The sequence below is a fragment of the Catharus ustulatus genome, chromosome Z (genome assembly GCF_009819885.2).
Source record: "Catharus ustulatus isolate bCatUst1 chromosome Z, bCatUst1.pri.v2, whole genome shotgun sequence".
In the NCBI taxonomy this organism is placed as follows: Eukaryota; Metazoa; Chordata; class Aves; order Passeriformes; family Turdidae; genus Catharus; species Catharus ustulatus.
In genome coordinates, this window is record NC_046262.2 from 32,413,788 (window position 1) to 32,439,865 (window position 26,078).

Below are 26,078 nucleotides of genomic sequence, written 5' to 3' on the forward strand. Positions count from 1 at the left end.
ACCAATACCCATAGTACTCTTACTTTGAAAATCACATCTGTTTCATTTCTAAATACAGATGACGGGTGAACCTGAAAAATGTAGAAGAGCAGAATGAGATGGGTATATTCATGTATTATAGAAACAAGAAGACTTTGTGTAACATTTACTGCTAGGTTACACATCATGCAGAGCATGTCTTGGGTTTAGTTTTTCTCTTTTAGTATAGAAATGTATCATTTCTGAAAGGAGCCATTAAAAGGCACAAATTACAAGTTTAATGTTCAATATTCCTAAAAAAACAGATCCCAATAACTTTTAAGGTCGCAGTAGCAGAAAGTTACTAAATATCTAGCTAAGTCAATATAGCTTAAGCAGGACAATCACTGGGTAATGTTTAAATAATTATTCCCTGTATGAGGTAACAATGTTTTCAGCTGTCTAACTTCAGTACCAGATGCATGGCTTCTATACATTTGCCTGGTTCCACCAACTTCTAACTTACCCTTAACTTTTATAAGAAGTTTCATAATTGCTCAAGTTGCTTCATGCCTGCTTCCTCCCCCAAGTCTGGATTTTATTCCTCTCTTGCATACATGGATCCTCAAATCAGGTTGGTTTGTTTTTGGCTTTTTCCTACACTATTTTTAAATAGCTCCCAAATCTGACTCAGAGCTAACTCTTGTAGTTTATAGTTACTGCATGGTCAAACGGAATTGCTACAAAAATGACAATTAAATGAAGATGTCACATCGCAATAAATTCACAAATCAGTCCATCACTGCACTACAGAAGTGTCTTACTGTTCTGCCATTTCCAGTTACTCTCAGCCTGGTCCTGGACCGATTCGCCAAGCTGTGCTCCTGCCGCAGGTCCCCTCCATGCTCTCTCATCCTTTTGGAAGGAGGCAGTGGGATCCCTTCCAAGGAGACATTGCCAGGCCTGGAAGGCAATGAGGAGCCCAAGGAAACTGGAAACAGCGTGCCTCTCCCCCAGAAGTCATGTTTGCTTTGGCCAGTAGAACTGGAGCTGCATTGACCTGAAAGCATAAAAAATGGCAGATGGTCAGTTCTTACTGCATGAGCAGATAACTGGTCGTGTTGACATGGGCACATAAACAGCTTGTCCTTAAAAGTTGGATGATTCTTTCACTTGAAGAAGTTGATTTGCTTTTTGTTAGGTTACCCCCATTTCTGGGGTTATCTATGAATATAACTGCAACTACTACCTATGTAAGTAATATTTTATATGTGATGCATCTGTCTAACCACAGGTCAGAATTTCAACAAAGTATCTGCTGAAAATACGTGTTTTCATGTTTATACTGGGCTTTGAAGTGCTGGGGTTTTTGACCATGAATATATCTTTAACTACTATTGATGATCCTTCCATCATGCCCAGAGAAGCTGCTTCTTGGAAATCCAGGACACTTGTTTCAATTAGCTCATTGTGTCAATTAAGTCCTGGTTTACAAAAGGAATGCTTAGGAGAAAAGAAATCTGAAATTTTAAAGGGGATTTTGGTAACATAAAGTCTAATTCATTGCAATGTGGATATTTTAAGTATTGTTTCACTAAACACCAGGAAAAAAATGCTTCAGCAGTCAGAGAATACAGCTGCATTTCTAGTTATTTCTATTTTTCTACAGTTTTCCTATATTTCTGTTTCTACAGTTGCCTCCTTTTTTGGTCTGATTTTAGGCACACCACATTTGATCACTGAAAACCACGAATATAATGCAGTCTTCAAAGAGTAAACTGTATGCTATGAATTTGTGGACTGTGGTTTTTAAACATTGGAAAATACATTGCTAAGAGATGGGTTAATTTGTTACATTTCTTTTTCAAGAAGAAAAAGAGGGTGTGTAACAACTAAATAATAACTGGGAAAAAAACTCTTATAGATCTAGAACCAATTTTTCCCACTTTAATAAATGAGAACTGAACTCATGTTGTTATGAAAAGTGGTTTCTTTCCTGGCACTTTTTTCATTTTGTTCTCATTGCTTTCTCCATGCTGTGTTTCCTGAGAGGATGCATATGATTGTGTGAGAGAATAAAGGGCCTGCAACTGTCAAGCCGTTTTCTCCAAAAAGAAATTAGGTGGTTTGATCTAATGGTGAGTGTTAGGAGCAACTTGTGGTTGAAAATTGGTTGAAAATAGGTAGCTACTCCGCCAAGATTGTCCCACCTTCTTAGTAATGAAGATCAAAAGAGAATACCTCCTTTTGAGTCCAAAATTTTCACTACAGTTTTTGTCCGTGTGCCAAGAACAGCATTCACAGGGGAGTTCAGAACTACTTCAAAGACTTCATCATCTTCCTCTAATCCATCATAGGTAATTGCTATATTCCACATCTTTGTTGACACTCCTAACAGAAAAAAACATTTTAATTACTCTTTAAGTGCTATTTCAATCAATCAGGGTGTCGAAGAAATAGATTAATTAACATGTCTGCAGCTAGCATGGAGTAGATTGTGTATGCTATTGTGCTCCTACTGGCTGACTGGACTCCTGCTGTTCTTCCAAATAACATTAAGTTTGCATTTGTTCCCGGGCAATGGTGATTCAGTTGAAGTGCATACACTGTAACAAAAATCTGCTGTAGATGTGCAAAATTGCACTTCAATACATAGATTTAGGACTTCCACTGCGGTTTTCAAGAGAAAATGTATCATAGGGTTTTTATATGAAAAGCTTAACTTTAAAGATGGAACAGTTATTTAGGATACCTGCATATGGATTAAAAACTAGATTGAAATGCAACCTTTTAGGCAAACCTTGCCATTGGGGTTTTTTTGTTTCCTTTTCTTTACTGGGTAGCTTCAGGCTTGTATGTGAATGAAAAAGGGTCTTGGTCAGCTTGAATAACCTAACTTGTTCTCAGTTTTATCTAAATTTGACCTATGCTTTGACCTGTGCTTTACCTATAATGGCTGAAGTCTTTAAAGCATCCCACAGCTCAGCTCAGGTTAAATCCTATCCGGCCTAGTTGTTGGGAGATTAGGAGACATCATTTCAGCACTTTTGATATTTTAACCAATATAAAAGACTGTAAGCAATCTCATGCCAAGTAATAAGGATACCAATTCACTAGAGAAGCCCACAGTACTTCCAAAAAAATGAGGCTTGTTCTCAAATACTGTACTTCTTTAACTACAGACATGTAATAGATTGCACCTCCAAAGCAAGAGATTACTCTTTCAAAATCAGTGAATTAATTTTAGAGTTATTCGGTGCTCTATTTCATACCTGGATCAAACTGAACAAGCTTGGAGGGAGTCACTGTGAAGTCCTTTCCCAGCCTAGCAGATATTTCATTGACCTGAGAAGAAATCAAATAGTAAATACCATGCTATGACCCATTTCACCAAACGACTGCATTCTGCTGCATGCTGAAGGTACTTTGAACATCTCAAATAGACAGGCCAACCTATGCATATACCGAGGCTGGAAAAAAAGATAAAGACCTGAAGAATAAACCTTCTTACGTGCAACTGTTAGTCTGTCCTTGCTCATTAAAAAATGCATCATATAAAAAAAATCCTATTTTATAATTTTGCTCATTTCCCTCTCAGATTGCTATTTGACAACACCAGGTAACACTGTTGCTCACCATGCCTGGGGACTCTGCCACACCTGGCTCCTAGTCAAGCACATCCTGTCATCTCAGAAAAGCAGCAACAACCTGGCCATGTTTTCCTGTTTGTCCCTTTGTGATATCTTGAAAGAAGTTTTTTCACACAGAGGTCATTTCTGTCATCCCCAAAGACTCATTAGAACAGATATGAACCTTACATGTGTAAGTATAAGGATTCCATCAACCCTGTGAATTTTCGTAGGAGACACCAGAGGACACCAGTTTCCACACTGTGTACCTGTTCCAGCTCTTGATCCTGGAAACAATTTTACTGGTCTGTTTCTGCAAATGACTGATAGACTAGAATCACCAGAGTCTGTGAAGGGCAGGACAGGATGGCCCCTGATGGCACCATTAGCAAAATTCACTCTAACTTCAGTAGAAGAAAAATCAAAATTATGTTTCTAATTAGGGCTATAATCCTCCGAAAATGTGAGGGGGAAAATGGCATTTCTCTAGCAAGGGGAGCTGATAAAATACTGGAATTCCATTTTACGAGGAAAGATAAAATTTATGAAGGCAAGTTGCACAAAACCTGTTCTACAAAATTACAGCCTGCTGCTTTCAGTCTAGTCTTTTTGACATAAGACAGAGAGAGTCATTGAAGATGTAGGGGGTTTTCCTAGGCTGTGGGCAGTGGGAGGAGAAGTGAAGAAGGCTGCCATGGCTGTGTAGTTGAAGTCCCTATACATCCTGGGCTTCTCCAGCCTAAGTAGGCAAAACAAAAGCCCCAAGGCCCCAGATTGCCCAAAGCCTGGATTTTAAAGTGGCAGATCCTGGAAACCAAGCTTCTGAGCACAGTACCAGAAGAAACTGTCTCTCCGTTTTTTCATCAAAACTGAAACGCTGGTCCAAAACACTCCAGGTTTGGCTAATCAGTATTTCTACTTAAAACTCAAGAAAGTTTGTCAGAAATGTTTCAGCCATTTGTAGTAGCGAGGACAATGTCCCAGTGAGTATCCAAGTGGATTGAATCACAGGGCCTCTTTGATGAGCACTGAATTATCTTTACATCTGAAGAAAAAAATAGTAAGCTGAAGTTATTACTATTAAGTTAAGTTGTTGGCTTTTGGCTTTACCTTCACAGTTACAAAGGCAGACTCCCCTGAGTGTCCTGCCCTGGTGATTTTCAGAGACACCACTCCTGTGTTTTCACACACCTCATATTCAGTCTGTAACATTTCAATTCGAGACCAGCTTAGCTCCAGCCTGTGGGAGAGGAAGGAATGTGAGCGTAGAGCAAAGCCACCTGGCCGGTCACCCCCAGCCCCAGCTGCTCAGAGGCTGTCAGAGGAGCCTGCTCTCCCGACTGCTGCTTTAGCGAATACACATACTGAGTCTTCGTCTCCAAATCAACACTTTTGTGTGATTTAACTGATTAGGAAGAGGCTGTAATAAATCTTCCAGACCAGCCTTGATCTACCCTAAACCACACTCAAGTCTTGTTTCACAGCCAGAGGAATTCTGCAGTAACCTTGAGAAGAGCAGTTCGTCCATAACAACAGTAGGCCAAGTCATCATTGTTTATCCTTTAGCCCTGAAGTTTTATTATACTCTCCCTCCTCAGTCTTTCCTCAGGAATATCCTCCTTTCTACCCATCTGCTTAGATCCTCTAACTCTCCTCCTGTACCATACAGAGTACGATCTTGGAATTTTCTGCCTCTGTACAAGGGCCTTCTCTCTTCCCTTTATTTTAATACTCTGCATACTTTATTCTTCAACCTTTCCCCTATCTGATTTCAGGTGTCTTATGCACTGAATTTTAGAATTGTTTGTGGAGGATGGGAGCAGTGTCTGAAGACTGCTCAGAAGATTTTGTGCTGCACAGGATAGTCAGTGAAGATACCTTCTTTTTAAAAACTGTGATAAAAATTAGTGAGAGTGAGAGAGGGATGAATGAGAGTGCAAAGAAGGAAATTAAGCTGAGCTATTTGCAATTTGAACTTTACTAAAACAAACTTCTAAGCCTTTCACAGCTGGCTAACTCTATCATCAGTGGAAGCGTCCTCCTGTCTTCCTCAATGCTCTGATGCTAATTTTGTGGGAAACCCATTTAGAACCTGATTTGCTTCATTTTTGCTAAAGATGGATGTGCCAGATGTAGTCCAGCAGCATTCAAAAAAAGCTGGGATATGAACAATAAATGGTGTATTTCGAGCCAGTGATCATTACGTGATAGATACTTTGATTTGAAGAAGTATCACACAAGATTTTAAATCCAATATTAAAATACTATATTTTCACTAAAATTCCCCTTTGGTTTGCTAGCGGATAACTTCACTGCAATGCCTGTTTTCTGTAAAAAAAAGAGATCCTTCTTTGCTCTTTTCCTGAAACTGTGCTGTGCACTGCCAACAAGGAGTTGCTCTTTCCCATGAGAAGTGGCATCTCATAATGGTGGTTTTAATATTGGTTCATCTGCAAGCCATCACAGAACAGCTGGGCTGTCCGTGCTCAGATGTGTTTGTGTATGGGGACATCTTTTGGCACAGCACATAACTGCCTAAATGCTGCCTCCAGCTCAGCTCAGTCCCTGTGCTCTCTCCAGCATGCAGGGAAGTACTCTGCCCCTGGGTACAGCTCTCTGCTCCTCTTTCTTCACCATGAGTCTTGGTTTGTGAGTAGTCAGTTTAGCTCAGAAAAAAACATATTGGCTATTTTGTTGTTTTGTTTTTTCTTTTTCCTCTATTTTTTTCTGATTGAATAAGTTGATTGAACATTTAGCCCTATTTTCAGAAATAAAGAGAAGCATTGCTTCTGCTGAGGACCTACTCACACTTCCGGCTTTTATCATCACAGATATTATAATTATCACAGATATTATAATTTCTCTACATGAAGCTCGCTGTATGTCACAAGATTTTGGATAGTATGCCTAAATCATGCAGTGGATGACAAAGAAGAAGCTATATGCTGTCCACCTTCTTTCAGGGCTCTTTTGCAGAAATATGGTGCTCATAGCTTTGTCATTTGAGAGCATCCCCTCCATTGTAATCTCAAGCTTGTGAAAAATGCATTGCCATCAGCTAAGGGCAAGAGTGACCAGCAGCAGGACCATATTCATGAAGCAGTAGTCCCATGCTTCACCATGCACCATCTCAGATCTCCAAATGCCCAATTTCCAGTAAATTAATTACATTTCCTAGTGCGGCCCTGAAGGCCCTTGAGAACTGTGACACAGTCTAACCTGGAGCTCACCCCTTGTATTTCACCTTCTTGAGGGAAAGAAACCTTCTCCGCTCTAACAAAAGTACTGGCAGGTTGAGTTGCAGCTATGCCCATGTCTACATGGGGTCAAGCCCAGCAGCATTCTTTTGCCCCAGGGGGTGGTGAGCTCAGCACAGCACAGCCCGTATCACCAAGGAGTGGAGCTACCTTTGGGGTGCCGCAGAGTTTCCACTGGCATCTGTCACTTGGAACTTCAAGCTGTCTGAATTCACTTCTTGTGATTGGTTGATGACATAAAGTATGATTTTGGTGTTTAAATCCTTTTGACTAAATCCTTCCTGAATGAGTCCACCTAGGAAAGATGAGTAATATGCAGGTGAACCAAAAGCGTGCTAATAAGAGCCATGCAGCTCATACAGACTCTTTACAACTTTTCTTTTTTTGTGGAGAATCTGAACTTAGAGAAATGTGGGTTTATAGCTAAACATACTTGTTCACTATAAACCCCTGCCATTTTCTTAATGTGTAACATGTTTATCAGAAGGCCAAGTTCAATATTAATATTTATTTCTTGATAGAAATAAAAAATTTTCTCATCAGCAGCTATTAAAAATTATCTCAAACTCTTTGAGGATTTATGACAATTAAGACTCAGGTTTCATTGTAAAAGATTTGTTACTACAGGCAGACTTTGCCCAAAGTTTGCTAAGAAATTCTGACTGTCTATCAAGCAAACATTAACAGGGTAGGGTTTGAAATCTGATCTGGTATGATCCCTAATAGAGACTATAAAAGAAATCACCTGTTGTTATGTTTTCCAGGTAGCCATAATGAGGACCTCGCAAAATCTTAAAAATTATTTTGTCATCTTCTGTATTGGGGTCAGATGCCCTCAGGGACCTGGCAGTAATATAGATCCCATAATTGCCATTCTTCAGGAGTTCCACATCAGAAAAGCAATGAAGATGAATAATTTTTGGTGCCATTTTGTCCAAAGGGTCCACCTAAATCAAAGTTACACATTCATTTTACAGCATCAGGATATTCTCTGTCCTGCTTTTGCTAAAAAAGCAGTAACCAGATCAGGGTAGCAATAGCCACTTTGGCACACAGTCTGCTGCAGACCCCTGAGTTCCAGTTAAGTTGTACTTCATGCGAGAAGTTTCCAGGCACAGATTGCCCATCACAGAAAACAAACATTGGAGTTGCATAGTTAAATCAGACTGCAGCAAGTAACAATTGTCACCATCACTGATACATTTTTTACCTTATTGTGCAATTTATCTCTCTTAAGTTGCCTGTGGTCACACTTGCCTGGATGGTGAATGCCACTGGCTTGCTCTGCACCCTCCCATTCACGATGAAGCCGTGGTTAGTCCTATCCGTGGCAACAAATGTAAATCTGTCAGTCTGGGAATTCCCACCTCGGTGCTTGTATGCAACATCCCTGTTGTCCACATCTTGCTGTGTGAAATTGTCCTGCAGTAGAACAGCCCCATGATAATAGAGATGACCATACTGGGGGAGCTGAGCCAAGAGGAAAGTAAGGTTTTCTTTCGCAGTGTCTGGGTCTGAAAGCTGCAGTACATCAGGAGTGAGAAGTGCCATAGCTCCTTCCGTTATTCTTAACCCGATGTTCCTAGACAGAGTGGGCAAAGCCTGGTCAGCTGCCTCCAGGACGATCTCGAATGTCCCATGCTTAGTCCTCAGTCCATTGCTGACGATGAATCTGGCAAAGAGAGGCAAGGCAGTCTTCAGCATCTGTTCTTGATTCACCATGTACTGAAATGAAATGACAATGCAGACCTTTACTACAGGACTTGCCTGTGCTGATACTGCAAAAGTAGAAGAGCTGGGTGAAGCACAAACCCAGTCTCTGAATGGAGTGGATGTAAAACTTAAAAACAGGAAAGCAGACAGCCAGGTATATGACAGGAGTTACATTGCACTGGCAGGGATTGAGCAGGTGCCAGAGGAGAGGCCTTGAAGGTCAACAGTCAGAGCTGATCCAGTCTTCTAGCTGGGACACAGATGGAGAAGATCTAAAAGGAAAGGCTGCATGGGGGGCTTATTGAAGCTTCTGGGTACAATATTTTACTATATTTTACACATCCTTAAAATTTATCTTCACTTGGTTACCTGGCAGTAGCACCTACAGCTTACAGAAAGAGGTATGTGAAGTGCATGACCTGCCTGGTTTGGTATGGTTTGGGTTCCGTTCAGTTCATGGTTACAAATCTTTTCTACCCAGTGCCCCCAAAACTATCTGGAAAACCAAACTGGGGAAAGATTCAGGCCTTGTCTCACTTCATGGATTTGTTTAGGCACTAACTGTATCTTCACATTTTCATATATTCAGAGGAGCTAATTTATGTTTCTTTACAGAAGTCAAGTAAAGTTTCACTAAAATACTAAGATATTGGGCAGAACTGTACAAATTGTATAGGATAATGTTAAAAATATTGATATCCATAGCATGAACTTAGCAAATGGCCATATCTGCACAGTTCTTCCATGCTGGGAATTTCTATCAATAGCCATATACAGTAATTTCACGAATACAAGCCGCACCAATTTGACCAAAATTTTGGTGGAAACCCGGAAGTGCAGCTAATATTCCGGGGCGGCCAATCTATTAACAAAATTCTAAAAGCTGCCAACACGGAAGTGAGAGCCCGCGGCAGCCCCAAGCCAAGCTGGAGCCCGGCCGGCCCCGGCAGAGGTGGGAAAGCCTGGCAGAGGCGGGGCCAGCAGTGTGGGGGGCAGGCGGCAGAGCCTGAGCCAGCAGGGCGGGGCAGGGAGGGCGGCAGAGCCTGAGCCAGCATGGCGGGGGAGCCCGGGAGAACTGGGGCTAGCAGTGCAGGGGAGCATGGCAGAAGCAGGAAGGCCGGCGGGTGGGGCTGCGTGGCAGCGGGGGAAGCCCAGCAGAATCGGGGCCAGCAGCGTGGGGGAGCCCGGCGGTGCGGGGGCCTGCAGTGCCGGTCAGGGCGAGGAAACGCGGCGGCGGTGCAGACGGGAGGGGGCGGCCGGCGAGCCTGGTGGCGGCGGCGGCAGCCCTGCCGGCGGGGCGAGCGAAAGCGGCGCTCGCGAAAGCGGCACTCGGCAAGCGAAAGCGGCGCTCGCGAAAGCGCCGCTCTCGCGAAAGCGGCGCTCGTGAAAGCGGCGCTCGCGAAAGCGGCGCGGGGCGGGCGCGGCGCTCGCGAGGCGCGGCGCTCGCGAGGCGCGGCGCAGGGCGAGCGAAAGCGGCAGCGGGGCGAGCGAAAGCGGCAGCGGGGCAGGCGGCGAGCCCGGCGGCGGCAGCCCTGCCAGCCGGGCGAGCGAACGCGGCAGCGGGGCGGTGCTGACGGGAGAGGGGGGCCAGCGAGCCCGGCGGCGGCGGCAGCACCACCCGGCCAGCCCCGCCGAGCCGTGGCGCTGAGCTGGGCCACCCGGCCCCGTCGGCAACCATGAGCGGGCCGAGCCTTCCTGGCCCCGCCCCGAGCCAGTAAAGCCCGCTATGCCGCGATCCTGTTACTAATTGGCCAATTTGTGAAAGCCGCGCACGGATTCTCGCGACGAACGAAAGTGCGGCTAATATTCGGGGTGCGGCTTATCTATTGACAAAGACAGCAACATTGTCGAGGCACCGGAAGTGCGGCTTATAATCCGTGCGGCTTGTATTCGTGAAACTACTGTAGTTTCTTGTAGCTCTCTCTCAAGTAGTGATGTTTCTTTATATACGCTTAAGATTCGATTATTCACTACAGATAGTTTTCCATTCAAATTTAAGAGAAAGGTCCCCAGGGCTGTAGAAAAAATCTGTTGGAAGCTTTGTTGTTGCTGACGTGGGTAGAGTTAATTTTCCTCATAGTGACTTGTGTGGGGCTGCAGTTTTGATTTGTGCCGTAAATAGTGTTGATAACACAAGGGTGCTTTGGTTTTGTTATTGCTGAGCAGTGCTTACAACATCAAGGCTTTTTCTGCCTCTCACATTGCACTGCCAGAGACTGGGCTGGGAGTGCATAAGGAGTTGGGAGGAGCACAGCCAGAACAGCTGACCCCAGCTGACCCAAAGGATGTCCCAGACTGTCCAGTGTCATGCTCAGTGTATAGAGCTGGGAGAAAAGGAAGGAGGGAGGGAGAGACCTTTGGAGTGGTGGCATTTGTCTTCCCAAGTCACTGCTGTGCATGATGGAACTCTGCTTTCCTGGGGATGGCTGAACACCTGCCTGCCCACAGGAAGCAGTGAATGAATTCTTTGTTTTGCTTTGCTTGTGTGCACAGCTTTCACTTTACGTACTAAACTATCTCAACTCTATCTCAACCCATGAGTATTCTCACTTTTACCTTTCCAATTCTCTCCCCAGTCCTGTCAGGTGGGGAGGGAGTGAGCAGCTGCCTGGTGCTTAGTTGTCGGCTGCAGTTAAACCATGACAGAAGCCTACCAGCTGGAGATGGCCTTTTGCCATATGAGTGACAGCATGGTCTGCAGAAAGTTATTTTTTAATTTAGTTTTGGAGAAAAATATGGAGAAAACCAATCTTTTAGCCTTTAAAATTCATCTTAGATTTCATTGGCAAGATCATTATTTATGTATTTTCTTCTGGAAAGAATTACATGGAACATTTTCATACCTGTAACAAAAACTTTTGAGGGTATATGAAAGTAAAAACTGCTCTGAAAATATCTCACAATCCTTCATGTCCAATCAATTTATAGCATGTATGAGTTACCTGTCTTTCTACATAAATTTTAATTACTATGCTGCACAGTATGTGCAAAAACATTTTGTAAGGTGGTTTTCACACAGGTTTGTTCTGCCTGAGTCGGAGCAGAGTCTGCTGTGCAAAGAAATTTGTCTCTACTAGAGTGGGACAGTTGTTTCAGACAGTATGACGGCCAGCCTAGTTGGCTGCTTTCCACCTAACACTCTCATACCGTACTTAAATGAAATGAGGACTGGCTGACATTTAGTGGATTATCTGTTTCGCCTTGGACTACAGACCTTGAAGAAGTATTTTTAAAATTGCAGGGTCAACACCTAGTGTTTTGCTGCGTGACTTGAATGTGAGTGACTTTCAGTAGGTCAGGGAGCAGCTTACTGTGTCACACAGACTGTCCATCTAAAACTCCTCATTCCCTTCACCAACATTGGATGATTAGAGCTTGATCAGTTGTAAACTGGCACTATGCCATGAAACAGATGGGAATGAGCATAGGCAGACCAGGGACTATGTAGCAGTTAGAAATATGTTTACTGAGAATGGTATTCCCAGCTGGGAACCTAGAGACATCTGTCTACACTGACCTAATGCTATTGTGCCAATGGTTAAAGAGTTGTACTATTTGTAAGCTATCTGAAATCAAATACAGAACTAAAATAATGATGATAAATACTGTGTTAGGAGAAAAAAGGGTAAAGTACCTCCAGCCAAGACCTTAACCTTCTCTCCAAACACCTGCAGGACTGCAGCAGAAGTGAATTTTCTCTCATTCTTTTGGTTGTTGTAAAAATATATGGATGATGTCTCAAACAGTATTTAGTGAAGGACTTAGATAATCCTCTTCATGAAACTGAAGATTCATCCAGCCTTCTTCAGACTACCAGATAGGAACAAAACTCCTGCATGTATACATCAGACTGAAATTCACCATTAATTTCATTCACTGCTCAGTTTCACAGGTGATGAAACTGCCCATGTCCAAGATGTCCTTCTGCACTTCAGGAGATTTTGGTTGGTTGTTTATTTATGGTTTATGTCGCTTTTCAATTTCCTCAGGAGTGGAGAGCAGCCAGTATTCTCACTCTGATTAAATTTAGAGTACAATTCCCAGGCAAACTTTGGAGGACGTGTAGCATGGTTTGATTTCACAACAACCAACATTTCATGCTTTCTGCAGTTTGATGGCAATGGAATTGGCTATAGGACCTACCATCTGTCATGGCATTTAAAAGATAAAAATGGAATCATAAATAGTGCCAACTCATTACAAAATCGAGCCAGCATGTCAAAATGGAAGACATTAGCATGTTCTTTTAGCATCCTGCTGCCAGCATCTGATGTCAGGTTGCTAATCACTTGAAGTCGTCTGTCCAAACAAGCACTGCCAAATCTTTCTTCCAGGCCAACAGCATCAGACAATACAGGTAAATTTATGACTGAGGGAAGTATTTTAGGGGAAGTAAAAATCTGGTCAGTTAATTTCTCCTCCTTCCACAGTTACTCATATAATTAATTCCTTGTTGAAATAATAATACTATTCTGCCAGAATATTAATATGTCTATACAAAACCATTTCCAAATGGTAACATCAAGGAACATAATTATTGGGATTAAAATAGTTATCAAATATCAATGTTTATTAAAGCATCATAACCTTACTTTCATAAGGCTGACTTTCTGGTTTGGTTCTTAGCCATTGACCTAAACAAAAAACATTGGGTTTATCTTCATTTACAATTTGCCTAGAATTGTTTAATCTGCTTTTGTTAATGTGATATGGAAGTCATACTGACACAAGCCACTACACTATGCTGCCCAAACTAGGGCTGGCATGACTGCAACCTAACTTCTATAATCTAATTCTAGTTTTGGTGAAAGTGTTTTACAATTAAGAAACATAAAACCAGGGAATATTTGTTCACTTTTTCTGTAGTAAGTACAAGTGAATCAGACAAATCTCCTAACTAGAATTTCCACCACACTGAATGCAGTGGAAGAGACTCAAAAATATTTCATCTGAGGAAAGTTTTGGAATTACTTTCAGGTTAACTCTGGACAGTGCTACCTGACCCATTTTTATTGGGAGATTTATTTGATGTCCCACTTACTTGACTTGCCTGCAAAAAAGTTCTCGAAATGGATGATGCAACATGTTCTTGAACTTCATAATGCCTCATGAAAAATGCCATACAGATCAGCAATTTATTCTAGGAGAGTGTAAAAAGTCGTCTTTTCTGAATTGCAGCTCTTAGGAGCCAACTCTAATTTTTCTTAGTAACAAATGAAAAATAATAAGCTCTTAATTTTTCATTTTACAATAAGTCCATCTTCTGTGAAAAGCTCTTTTCATAGAAAATTACCAATATTAGCAAAAACTAACCATTCTTCTTTTAGAAACACTTTATTTTTGAGCTTTTTCTTTTTCCTGATTTTAATCTTTTTTACAAAACTGTCCTCAAGACTTTGACCAGGCCTACATCTACTGTCCATCTAATGATAATTCATTGCATCATTCTACTTTATAACCAAGGAAGGTTCATTTGAGAACAAAATGAATGCACCTAGTATAAACCCTTCTAAGTGGAAAATTTCAGAAACAGGTCAAAATAATTATCATTAGGCCACTGAACTAGGCCTGTAGGTAAACCTATTTCAAGTGTCTACATTTGAATTTGTGAGCTCTGGTAGTGTCAAAATAGATTAAGAGGACTGGTTTCATTATTTTCCAGGATACTTAGGGATTCAAAAAACCCATAATCAAATTAATATGATAGATAATAACAGATAACAAAGGTGTTATTAAATACCTGAATGGACCAGCTTTACCACATCCAGTATGTGGTAAAGTATGTTCTCAGTCCTTCTCTCTTGCTTAAATCTTAACAGCTCTGTATGCCTGGGTGCTATAATAGTGTTATATGTTCATGTTAATGAAGTTAGTATCATTGTATAATGTGTCTCTGCTTCTGTTTTCAGTATCAAGGAGAAAACTCATTTCCAAAGCATTCCCAGCTATATTTATTGCCATAGCAATAGATGTGCTATATAAACATTGGGAATTCACACAGAGCCTCCAGCTCTTTTTAATAGTTTCTTTTGGGAGGTTTTGGGTGTTTTGTGTTGTGTAGTGCAGGTTTTTTAAGTACCCCAAATATTCAAAGGGAAGAGCCTTACCTGAATGTATCTTCACGAACAAACGCCTTGGCTTTGTGAACGTAGCAGACAATCTGCCGTGCTACATCCATTTGACTGAAGCTGGTAATGGGGATGCCAGGATAGCTGACATACTCTATTTGTCCATACTGGGGTGGGGAGGTAATCACATAAAGCAGCTGCTCTGGCTTGTCAGTACCATCCAGTGCAAGGAGGACATCATTTGTAATGTAGCTGCGATCTCCTTTCGGCACTCTGAGAAGTTTCATAGAAATATCAATGTCTCCTGCAGAATAGACAAAACAACACTAAAATAGTCATACTGAACTGGATGATCTCTTCACCTTGTTTTGTCACAGGAAAGCCATCACTAGTAGAAAAACTATAAGACCTTAAGAGAAATTCAGCATGGAAAGGACTTCAGGATATCTTTATTGTAACCTTCTGCTCGAAGTGGGGTCAGACGTGAGATAGCCATAGCCACATTGCCTGGGGCTTTATCCTATCGGAACCTGAAAATTATTATCCTGTCGGGCCAAGGATAAAGAGATCACAGCTTCTTTTGACACATCTTCCAATCTTAGCAATGTCAGGCAAACCTCTGCTATGTTTCTAATAGAGATGTAATTAAAAAAAAGAGAGACCATAAGGCTGCAAAATAACCTGGGAGACACAGCTGTTTCTGAACAGCTTTTGCCTACCTTTTTATATTCTTGCCATTTTTCTGTGCTGGTTTACTCAGACATAAAGCTAGTTTCAGAAAGGTATTTTCAGCTCTATTTGCAAAGCCACTGGGAGTCCTGGGAGGCAAGGTGCAACATATTGCATGCAGCAGAGCCTTTTCAAATCCCAGGACCTGGTCAACAGGGAAATCCAAGCAGCTAAACTTACAGGATCTGCAGGGACACCTACCAGGGCCTATACAGTGCTAAGGAAAGGATCAAAACGTACTCAAATACCTTGGTTTCAGAAAAAGGCACTGTGAAGGACCAAGTTTAGTGGATCTTTACCCTTTTCCAAGTCCTTGATGTTTATATAGAAGTTCACAGCTGGGGATCTGTTGTACCCATCCCAGAGGTAAAATGTAAAGCTATCTTTTTTCTTGGACCCCACAGTTCCTGTGTGGGCATATCTCACAAGGTTCATATCCAGCTCTTCCTGAGTGCACTTCATTCCAGTTTGGAGAGTCACCCACCCTTGTCCTACCTAGAAAGCATAAACATCCTTCATTAATTGATAATTACCCACACATCCTTCCCAGTTAATTGTGTTTCTTTGTAGTTATATACCCTGTTAGGGGCAGCTACCTGGCTTTCCTTCTAAAGGCTCTTTCCGCATAGTATGTTTTGAAGGGCAGCAAATAACTGGAGTTTTTTTCCAGCAGATATAAGGCTGGAGAAGATACAATGATGATTAATAAAATAGAGTAATAAATTTCTGCACTTCTCAATTAGACATCAAAATGGAAAATAAATAGCTCCTGACCGAGCTTCTATTTCTTAATTTCACAAATTTGCTCTTGTTTCTATCTGAAATCATAGCTAAAACAGTATCAGAAATCACTTCAGGGAAGCACAGAAATTTAGAGCCCCAGAGGCCCTCAGCTGCAAAAACAACCCCTGAATTACACGTAACATTTCTTGCTTTTCTGAAGATACCCAAGTACCCTAAATTGGACTGATCAATGAAGTTGACATTTAGTGGCTAACAGCATCACTAGATTTAGAGCAAAGGTTATCAAGGACAGAAAGCTAAGATATGCATACCCTATATGTTCAAACCGACAGTCTCCAATCAGCAGCTGTCTCTTGCCTCAGATTTAATTCACGAGTCTCATGAGATCACAGATTGATGCTGAGTTCCAGCATCAAAAATGCTTTCCAAATTCACACATTTTAAAACTGAAATTTGTTTCTATCACATATGTACACTATTTTAAAAAGGCATGTTTTGCTACCTTTGTTCCTTTTCCTTATTTTAGATCAACAGATTATCATCTCATCTTCCATTTTTAATCTTATTTTTTTCCATTCCTCTTAATATATCCTTTCCATCATCTTCTTTCCCCCTTCTTTACCCCCATGCTTTTCTTCTAGTTGATGAGGTATTACAGTAATTTCACGACTATAAGGTGCACCAGATTATAAGGCGCACCTCTGGGAGTCAGCAAATTTCGCAACTTTGTACATTATATAAGGCACATCTGACTATAAGGCACACTTTTTTTTTGCAGCGAGGATCCACGCCACGCGCAGCAAAGTAATGAGTTAGTAACGGAATCGTGCAATCATGCGGTTTACTGGCTTGGTTTGGGGTTGGGCGGGCTTGGCGCCGCTTGGGGCTGCCACCGGTGCTGGGCGCCCGAGCCGCGCTGCGGTGCCGGGAGCCCGAACCACTCAGCGGTGCCGCGGCACTGCCGGCTCCCCCCATGGCTCTCCCGGCTCGCACTTCTGGGTTGGCAAATTTCACAACTTTGTACATTATATAAGGTATACCAGACTATAAGGGACACTTCCAGGTTTGTTCCAAAATTTTAGTAAAAAGGGTGCGCCTTATAGTTGTGAAATTACTGTACTTACTCTTTCACATGCAACTCTTTCCGTGTTTTCTGAACCCTGAAGTAACTGAAGTAAAGGCTTTTTTTTTTTAAGTCAGGGACTTCCCCCCATATTCCCTTCTGCTTCATTTTCCCCCTTTGTGGAATGATTATCCCAGCACCTCTCTCAATTTTAACTTCAGATGATCTGCCATGTTTTTCACCTTCCATGTTCTCCTGTTCAGTATTTTAATCCCAAAGCCTCTGGGACAGCATTATTTTTTGACTCAAGCACTCCTTCAGCAATCAAACTGACCAAGCTGTCTACTTCATGATATGACAGGCATTTGGGAGAAAAGAAAATGAAGTTTATTTTGCCCTAAAAAGAGAGAGTTTTTTGCATGCCTGGTTTTTGTTGAAGTAAAAAGACTAACCTTGAGCTGAAGCTGACCATTTTCTGGAAGTCTTTCAAATAAGTAGTAAATTTTCTCCCTGGGGGTATCTTTATCTTCTGCTGACAGAACAGCACTAGAAATGATTTGAGTTTCACCTATGTTCACCTCTATATCATTCTTCCTGAAAAAATTTAAAGTCATGTATTGATACAATAAAAGGAACCTTTTCAACATGTAATTTCTCTGCCAGAAATATGGATTAACCAGATGCTGACAAAAATGACAGTTGCAGAGAGAATAGAAGAAGGGTGCCTATTTCAGTTCAAAAGAGGAAAAAAAATAGAGTGCAGGCAAGCTTCTCCTTACAATGGTGAGAAAGAACAAAGATACCTAAAACAAATTGATTTAACACATCTCTCTTATTCCCCTGGACCCTATTCTACTTACTTTCCTACGATTTATAGAAGGAAGACTATAAAGACTGCTATTACTGCTAATATACAGCACAGCAATAGTGGCTCTAATGAACTGATTGTTGTTACAAACAACTAGTCTTCAAGGCTCACCTTTATCTGTAAGAGACACACCATATCTAACTGGCTTATTTTCTATGCTCCTTCTAACACCCACATCTCATTTTGGGAAGAAACTCTCAAGAGGAATGTGTGAAGGCTTTACATTCCCCAAGGGCACTCTCTTCTACAGGATGCAGTCCAAGAGGTGACAGATTGAGGTTTTGGCAATCACTGTGAATAAGAGGCACTGCTTGCCAGCCAAAAACATCTCATCACAGGTTCTTCAGTCTGTTGACCATAACTAATGGAGATGAGAGCTGAAAATCCCTGGAGCAGAAAGTGCCCCAAGATCAAAAGGTTACAAAAAGCTTACAGGTACTCCCAAATATTCACCTGTAAAACACTGCACTAGCATAAGGAACTCTGTACCCACAGTGAAGATGCAGTGACTGAATGTGGCAGTGAAATTATCTTAGTGCCAAACTGAACATTTTCTTAAAGCACTACTGCTTAGATACTGGCAGCACAGCTCATGTCAATGGAAGACTAACAGACAAGAGGCAGTATCTTCTTATAAACGAATAGCTATTTTGGGAGTAAATGTCTCAATCTATCTTATTGTTCACCACAGAAATGGCAAGTGATGCGATCTAACACTCTAGACAAGGAAGCAACAGTTTCTGGATGTAGTTGAGCAAAGCTAAAAACACTTCACTCCTTGCACTTCATCATCTTTTTTCAGAGAGAAAAGGGTGTAAAATGGCAGATCAAGGTATAGCATCTGAGGAACAAACAGGCAATTATCAGTAATTATGTGTACATGATACATGCATACATAAATTATACTCTTTATTTTAACTGACATTTTAATTTTTTTTCATGTTAACATTGTGTGGTCATTGAAAATTTTTTAACTAAGAAAACTACATTTGTTATTGCAGAAAGCTCTACCTGGTAAAAAAAATAACATTAAAAATTCCTTGCAGGTAACTGTGATCTGAAAATAGGCCCAATACCCTGAGGGATCAGAAATTCCCTCCTTAGTGGCAGTCTGTTTAATAGCTTGTGAGTCTGAAATGCAAAGTTTAGAGGTTCAGAGCTGTACCCACAAAACCTTTGAACTCTTAGCTTCCCATCTGCCTGTGTGGGGCTGGAAAACAGTCACAAGTATGGAGGTCCTGATGCTCTGTGACAAGTCATCAGTTGGAGATCCCAAGGGATAAGCTCCTTTTAAAAATGTCCAGGAGGTTTGGCTCTCTTGCAGCCAGCTGTTTATCTATAAATGGTCTGCCAGGCAATTTCCGATCATGTCTAATTTATTTACGACTCCTAGATTTGAAGCGTAAGGGAAGTTAGTGTGTGCCTTTGCAGCAGCTGAATTATGGCACATAAAAGTAGTTTTAGAATACAAAAGAAGATGATTATAATTTGAAAGCTCTTCCTCTGCTTCAGCCTTGTGGATCCTCTCATGCCAAAATCCAGGGCTGCTTTCAGAGAGGTGTTCTAGCCAGGTGTTTCTCTCAGGGAAGGGAAAAAAACCATACCATGGTGGTCAGTGTTCAGCAGAGGTCAACACCTTGCAAACACCTTGAAGCAACTTATGAAAGAAACAATGAACATGTTTCACCATACACTTCTATTTTTCCTCTATTTAGTTAATATAGAGCAACACTAAGCATGCTCTTCTTTCAGTAATTTTTTTTTTTTTTTGTTGAACAGGCTGATAGAGATCTACACAGAAACACTTTTACTGACATTATTCTGTTACTAGTTAGGGCTTCCCCTTTGCATCAGAAACCAAAGACATAGTTTAATGGTGAACATGGTGGGATGCTAGGTTGACGTTTGGACTTGATTATCTTAAAGGCCTTTTCCAACCATAACCATGGTATGGTTCTATTATTTGGAGTTTTGTTCACTTTTCCATCATTTCATCTGAACACATCCCACTATCAGAAACAGGAACATGTGACTTACTTGCTCAGCACTGGTTTCTCATCATTAACTGGAATGACCTTTACTGAAACTGTTCTGAGGACTTTATGTTTTCCATCTGATAGTTGAATTTTAAAGCTGTCAGTGAGGTTTTCAGAGTTGTCGTGCATATACATCAGCTTCATTCCTATGTGAGGAAGGAAGGGGGAGAAATATATGAGAGAAAGAGAGGGAGAGGGAGAATGAGTGAGAGAAATTGAAAGAACAATTTAATCTGATTCTTGCAAAATCCCCCTCATCATTTCATTCTGCTTCAATTACCTTCCTTCCATCTCCTCTCCCCATAGGCTATCAGAAAATGAGTTTGATGAGCCACTGCTGTTCAGTGGTCCAACATCATACTATTGACTCAGGGTCACCAGCCTGACCTAAGCAAGGAGTGACTCTCCAAAAAAGGGGTCAATCTGAAAAATGTACATTTCTTCTTCTCTCCTTATTCCAAATCACTTTGATGGGAACCATACGGAGGATGAGACTGCCAAGCAATACTTCCCTGTGCTTTAACTAATCCTCAGGGAACTCTGAAGAAGCCTTTGGAAGGATAGCTGTCCTTGTATCGTGGTCCTATGACCATGGACAATCAGAAGTTCCAAAGAAGGGTCAAAGGTGGCTCGTGCACCATTATGGATAACAAAAGGGAAAAAGCCAAGAAAGAAAGTCAAAACCAAGAGTTGTGAAGGCAGAATAATTTGGCGTGGACACCGATACTTCTGGAGGTTCATATTAGACAGGTAGAGACAAAAAAATCTTTCCTTCAGTTTTGAGGGCTGAACTGAAATTTGAGTGACAGTACTGAACTCATGACCCTCTTTATACTGATAGATCCCATGTTTCACTGAATAGCTACAGCTGGGAGGAGTACACCATATTCCTTTGCAGTGTTAAATGCACATTTTCATTACATGTACTTGAAATAGATTTGCTGCTTTAAAGCAGGCTGACTGATCGTGCCAAGCTGTGGTGTCCCAATTTGTACATTTTTTCCTAACATATGGTATATTGCAGCCTTTCAGTGTCTAAAGAAGGTTTATAGGAAAGATAGAGACTTTTTACCAATGCCTGTAGTGACATAACAAGGGGCAGGAGTAGGTTTAGGTTGGACATAAGGACAAAACATTTAACAGTAAGAGTGGTGAGATACTGGAACAATTTTTCCAGAATGGTTGTGGAACACTGGAAATGTTAAAGGTCAGGTTGAATAGGGCTTTAGGCAACTTGGTCCTGTGCAAGCTGTGCCTGCCCATGACAGGGGAGGTGGATTAGTTGACCCTTAAAGGTCCCTTGCAACCCAAAATGTTCTACGATTTTGTGATCATTTGAAGAAATACTTAGCCCCATGAACAGTTAATGTGTTTTTAAATCAGTCTTGTTTTGTCTTTATTCTAGATGTTCTAAAATGTTTACAAATCTGTTTGATGATGTTACATTATGCTACATTATTCCCATTATTTTTTTTTTCAGGACAGATGATTTTCCTACTCATATTACTACCCTTTTTGATACAAAGGTCTCTCAGGATGATTTTATTGACAGTTCCTAAAATCAATAGACAAGAATAGTATTAAATAGGACAACTTCCATTCCTAAGCATTGTCTTGAAAATAAACATAAGGCAAGTGAATAAATAAATGATGAAGATTTCTTTAGTGTGCCACTTGCCTCATTAAAGGAATGAAAGACCATTGTCAGAAGAATGCTGCACCTACCACTCCTCAGTAGCTCCATGGAAAAGTCATGAACAAGCAATCCATGGCTGTGGTGATCATGGTTAATTAATTCTTTATCATGTAGAACATCACTGCCATGAAGACCATTGATAAGGAAACCATATGAGGGCCTCTGCACAACCACAAATACCAGAGGGTCTTGAGGCACATCCAGATCAACTGCACTGATAACAGACAGATCCAGCTCCTTCATCTCCCCTTCTTGAACCTGAATGTGAAAGAGAAAACATCCAGTTTTCATTGTGAAAAGAAATAATAGAATACTAGCATGGTTTCATGAGTAGGGTATTTTTTGGTACAAGAGTACCTCTTGCTTCATCCACCCCTTACCCAGTAGTTTTTTAACCAGGTACTGATTTCAATCAGTTTAAAAGACATAGAGAAAGTAAGTAGTTACAGTGATGAAGAGAGAAGTTGAGATAAGGATTTCATATTTGCCCAAATTAATGAACAATATATTAAGTAAGTCAATGCAAAATTTAGTGCTCAGAAATGCAGTAGGATAAAGCCTTTAAATACGTAAAGGTATCTAAAAATATGGATGTGTACAAATTTATGCATCCACTTTTTACTTTACGGTGAGTTTACACTCTGTGCTCACAGTTATTTATATTAAAAACAGTCTACAGCGAGGGGAGAAGCTATGCCAGAAATATTTTAAAAAATATTCTATTAGAAAATGTGAAGCCTCTTGAGAAAGCAGAAGCCTAAAGATCTCTCTGCTTTCTAGGTGACTTATTTGTCCCACTGAAGTTCTGTCTAATAGGGTTATATTTCACTGGGCTGTTTCCTGAAATAGTCTGAACTACACAAAGTAAGGGAAATATGCAGAGGAACAGGTACAAGGACAATGTTCTTATTTATATGAAAAAGTGGCTTCTGGTTAAAGTAGTTCTGTGACTACTTAGTATTTTGCTTATTTCCTTACGGTGATATTCCTGGCTGTGAATTCTGGAACTTCATCATTGGTTGGGGTGATTAGCACAAAAAATGGAGTCTCTGCTGAGCGATGCAACCCATCAGTGACATAAAGTACAAACTTGTCTTCTGTTGGCTCCATTCGCAAGTGCCTGGCTTGCACATAGTTTATATTCATGGCTTTCAGGTGCTTCAGCTGAAATGAACCTACAGATTTTCAACAGAAAATGAGTTAGGACAGTATTTTCATGCCTTCTAGTCTTATCCATCACTTTTAAAAGTTGAAACTATGTCTTTTTTCAAAGAATAAATAACTTGAATTTTTTTAAGTTCTCTGTCATTTTCTGATTGTAGGAATGACATTGCACGTGTTACTGCAGGACACAAGCCCTTTTTTCCCCCAAGAAATGCATCATTCTCCTTCAGGTGGGACTCTGAAGCTTCTCACTTTTCAGTTCAGAAAAACTGCAAAACTGAGCCCACACAAAACCAACTCAAGTAACAGGTAGGAAAATATCTGAGGTCCAGTAGGTTGATAGCGCTAGCTTAATTGCTGGACTTGACTTTTTTCCTAAACTATATGGTTCTATGATTATATTATTCTAATTACACTTTATTTGACTGACAGACCACAAAAATGAGAACTTAACAACTCAGTGGTTGCAGGTTTCCAGCTGAAGATGCTGGTAAAAGCTGGTAGCACTACAAAGCATTTCACAGTCTTCTGCTGAGGGTGAAACTGCCTTACGTGGTTGGCAAGTTTGCATCTAAAACAAAAACCTTCTCTATCACTTTTGTAACTTTGGCTTGGAAACTAATGTGGGACCCAGGCTACTGCATTTAATGGACAGATGTGTAGGTGAAGGGACACTGGAGCCTTTCATGGGGGACTGAAGAGGAAGGCAGGGAGAGTAGATTAATGTCCAATATAATGACTTCTGATAGATCTCAGCTGGATGCATAAAACAAGGATTGCCTTGTTTATTTCAAGGGCCAGTTCTTCACATTTTCAGGGCTTCAGTCTCCCTTTTAACTCCCTCTGCAAAGTCCCACTGCTCTCCATCTGCATTCCTCAATAATCTCATATTAATGCCCACACCTGCACCTGCACCACCAGAGCCCACTGCAGAGCCTTCTGCAAGCCCCTACTTGATTATTAAGTTGTTGAGACTTACCTATGGTTATTCCCATGTTGCTCTTCTCAAACCCAGGAGAAGGCAGTATATTTTCAATGTAACCAAACTGGGGAGGAGAAACCAACACAAACTCTAAGTCATCTGCAGTGGTGTCAGGGTCAGTGGCAAACAGATGACTGGTAGTAAGGGCTGCTGAAGAGCCCTCCTCCACCACAAAGCTTGCACCTGTGCACAAAAACATGTTAAGCATTATTGGTCATGAGCTCATTTTGCTACTATTTTTGTTAATAAGAATGGAAATAATAACTAAGGGGAGAAATATAATACTGAAATACTGTGGGGTTTTATTTTAACATTTTCTTCCCTGCTTTCACCAACATCTCAGCTTTTGCCATCACAGAAGTAAAGAAGAAAGGGATCATGAAAAAATTTTACTGGTTATTAGCTAAGGTTTATACACTGCACAAAAATAGTTATTACCTCTGTTCGTCAGAGCATTGATTACATGAAAACTGTTAAGAATTGCTCATAATGAACAAATTTTCATGCATCACTGCTTAATTTCCCTGCTGGGACAATGCTTCATTTCCAGAACATTACTTGGGTGAGTGCCTGCAAATTACAAAACTACTCATACATATGGTTAAATATTCTCTGAGATACATGACATATACCTGATACTTACAAACAAGTGACATTGAAAAACACAAACATATGGAAAGCATAATTTTAATATGTATACCACAGACCACACTAAGAGCCCAGGAAATTGATGGAAATTTCATGCAATGGGCTGCAGTTGGACTAGACGTACATTATGAACTCTATTTCCATTTTAAATTAGTTTCTTAAATTTTTGTAAGAGTACCTATGCAAATTTGGTATCAAATCTATTAATGTATAGCTTTTGCATTTATTTGCTAAGAGAGTTAACTATAAGTAATATATATAGCGGTGATTCTGTCCCTTCATGTAAGACCCAGATTTCTGGTTTATACTCTACACACAAAAGTTAATAAATATCTCTATTTATGTTTATACTTTTGTCCTGTGTAAACCTGACACCTGTTGGGCCGTAAGTTCAGTTCAGGAACAAGACATTGATGACTTTTATTTAGATGTAGGTTACATATGCAGCAATTAGCATGCAGAGCAGATCTGAGCACTCTCATCTCTAACCACATGCTTTAAACATGCAGCTGAGGGAGCAACAAGCTCATACTTTCCCTGGCAGCTGGATTGGGTGTTTGCACTGCACAAGCCAAGGAAAATAAAACTGATGGAAATTCTGATCCAAACCTTCTGTATGCTGATCTCAACTATTTCTAATGCTAAAAACCAAGGGACAAAAAAGCCACCCTGAGTCTTTAGCCATTACAGTAGTGGGTAGCCCACTTGGTACTGCTATGGTGAGAGGATTCACCGGTTACAATTGATGGAGGCTGGTTGTCCACCGGAAGCACAGTGATGTTAAGGTCATAGACAGGAAATGGATCATCACGTGAAACTGGAGGAGAAGGAGGTCCATCATAACAGCAGTCTTTCACATCTAGGCCAGCCTCGCTGTCAGAGACAATCAAGGTTAAGATCTCAATGGAAGGAGTCAGGCCAATCTCACCACCTGGGAAAAAAACATTATGGTTCAGAAGAAATTATTTACCAAAACTTCATGAAGACTAATTTTTATCCTGCAAGAACAGTCTTCAGTATCACGTCAGAAGAAAAAGAAAGCAGCAGCAAAATTACTGGAATTCTGAATTCTGGCTGGTGGTGGTGCTGTTTGGTTAGAGATTTGGTTTGTTGCTTATAATTAATTTTAACCATGATATAATAAGAGAGTGTAAATAAGAGTCTTAGTATTGCTATAATAGTTATGATGTTATAATTTTAATGTTATGGTATTATTTTACATTGTAATAAAATGTCTAATATCTCTCAAGATTCTGTTCTTTGTACACTAACATATGTAAATATGTATATTATGTAGAAAAGGTGTTTTTTCTGCCCTCCTTCTCAAATATGTAGGAAATTCTTTATTTTATATACATGTTACTCTATGACAAATGGTAATATCCATGCTCTTCCAAAAGAAAACTTTGTAATATAGAAAGTAATACATGTATTCCTACATGCTTCTTATCCTTACAAAATGGACTATAACAAGGGTTGTATGTTATTGCTGTACATAATTACAGTACTGTATATTATGCCTG

At 40.7% G+C, this 26,078-nt stretch overlaps 1 protein-coding gene across 2 annotated transcripts in view; it reads right to left on the reverse strand.

The window, feature by feature from the left end:
* Nucleotides 1-26,078, reverse strand: part of FREM1 (FRAS1 related extracellular matrix 1) — a 65,956-nt gene that overhangs the window by 11,956 nt on the left and 27,922 nt on the right. The window contains exons 17-32 of one of the 2 annotated variants that reach the window (XM_033086345.1): nucleotides 25,289-25,486; nucleotides 23,905-24,090; nucleotides 22,740-22,936; nucleotides 21,791-22,019; nucleotides 20,067-20,211; nucleotides 17,614-17,755; nucleotides 15,654-15,849; nucleotides 14,665-14,929; nucleotides 8,102-8,516; nucleotides 7,590-7,791; nucleotides 6,995-7,139; nucleotides 4,698-4,827; nucleotides 3,231-3,303; nucleotides 2,200-2,349; nucleotides 783-1,018; nucleotides 24-71 (exon numbers count right to left, since the gene is read on the reverse strand). In XM_033086345.1, the coding sequence (XP_032942236.1) occupies nucleotides 24-71; nucleotides 783-1,018; nucleotides 2,200-2,349; nucleotides 3,231-3,303; nucleotides 4,698-4,827; nucleotides 6,995-7,139; nucleotides 7,590-7,791; nucleotides 8,102-8,516; nucleotides 14,665-14,929; nucleotides 15,654-15,849; nucleotides 17,614-17,755; nucleotides 20,067-20,211; nucleotides 21,791-22,019; nucleotides 22,740-22,936; nucleotides 23,905-24,090; nucleotides 25,289-25,486 (2,957 nt within the window). Of the gene's footprint in view, nucleotides 1-23; nucleotides 72-782; nucleotides 1,019-2,199; nucleotides 2,350-3,230; nucleotides 3,304-4,697; nucleotides 4,828-6,994; nucleotides 7,140-7,589; nucleotides 7,792-8,101; nucleotides 8,570-14,664; nucleotides 14,930-15,653; nucleotides 15,850-17,613; nucleotides 17,756-20,066; nucleotides 20,212-21,790; nucleotides 22,020-22,739; nucleotides 22,937-23,904; nucleotides 24,091-25,288; nucleotides 25,487-26,078 lie in introns of those variants that run through there. The other variant, XM_033086348.1, reaches the window with a different exon arrangement.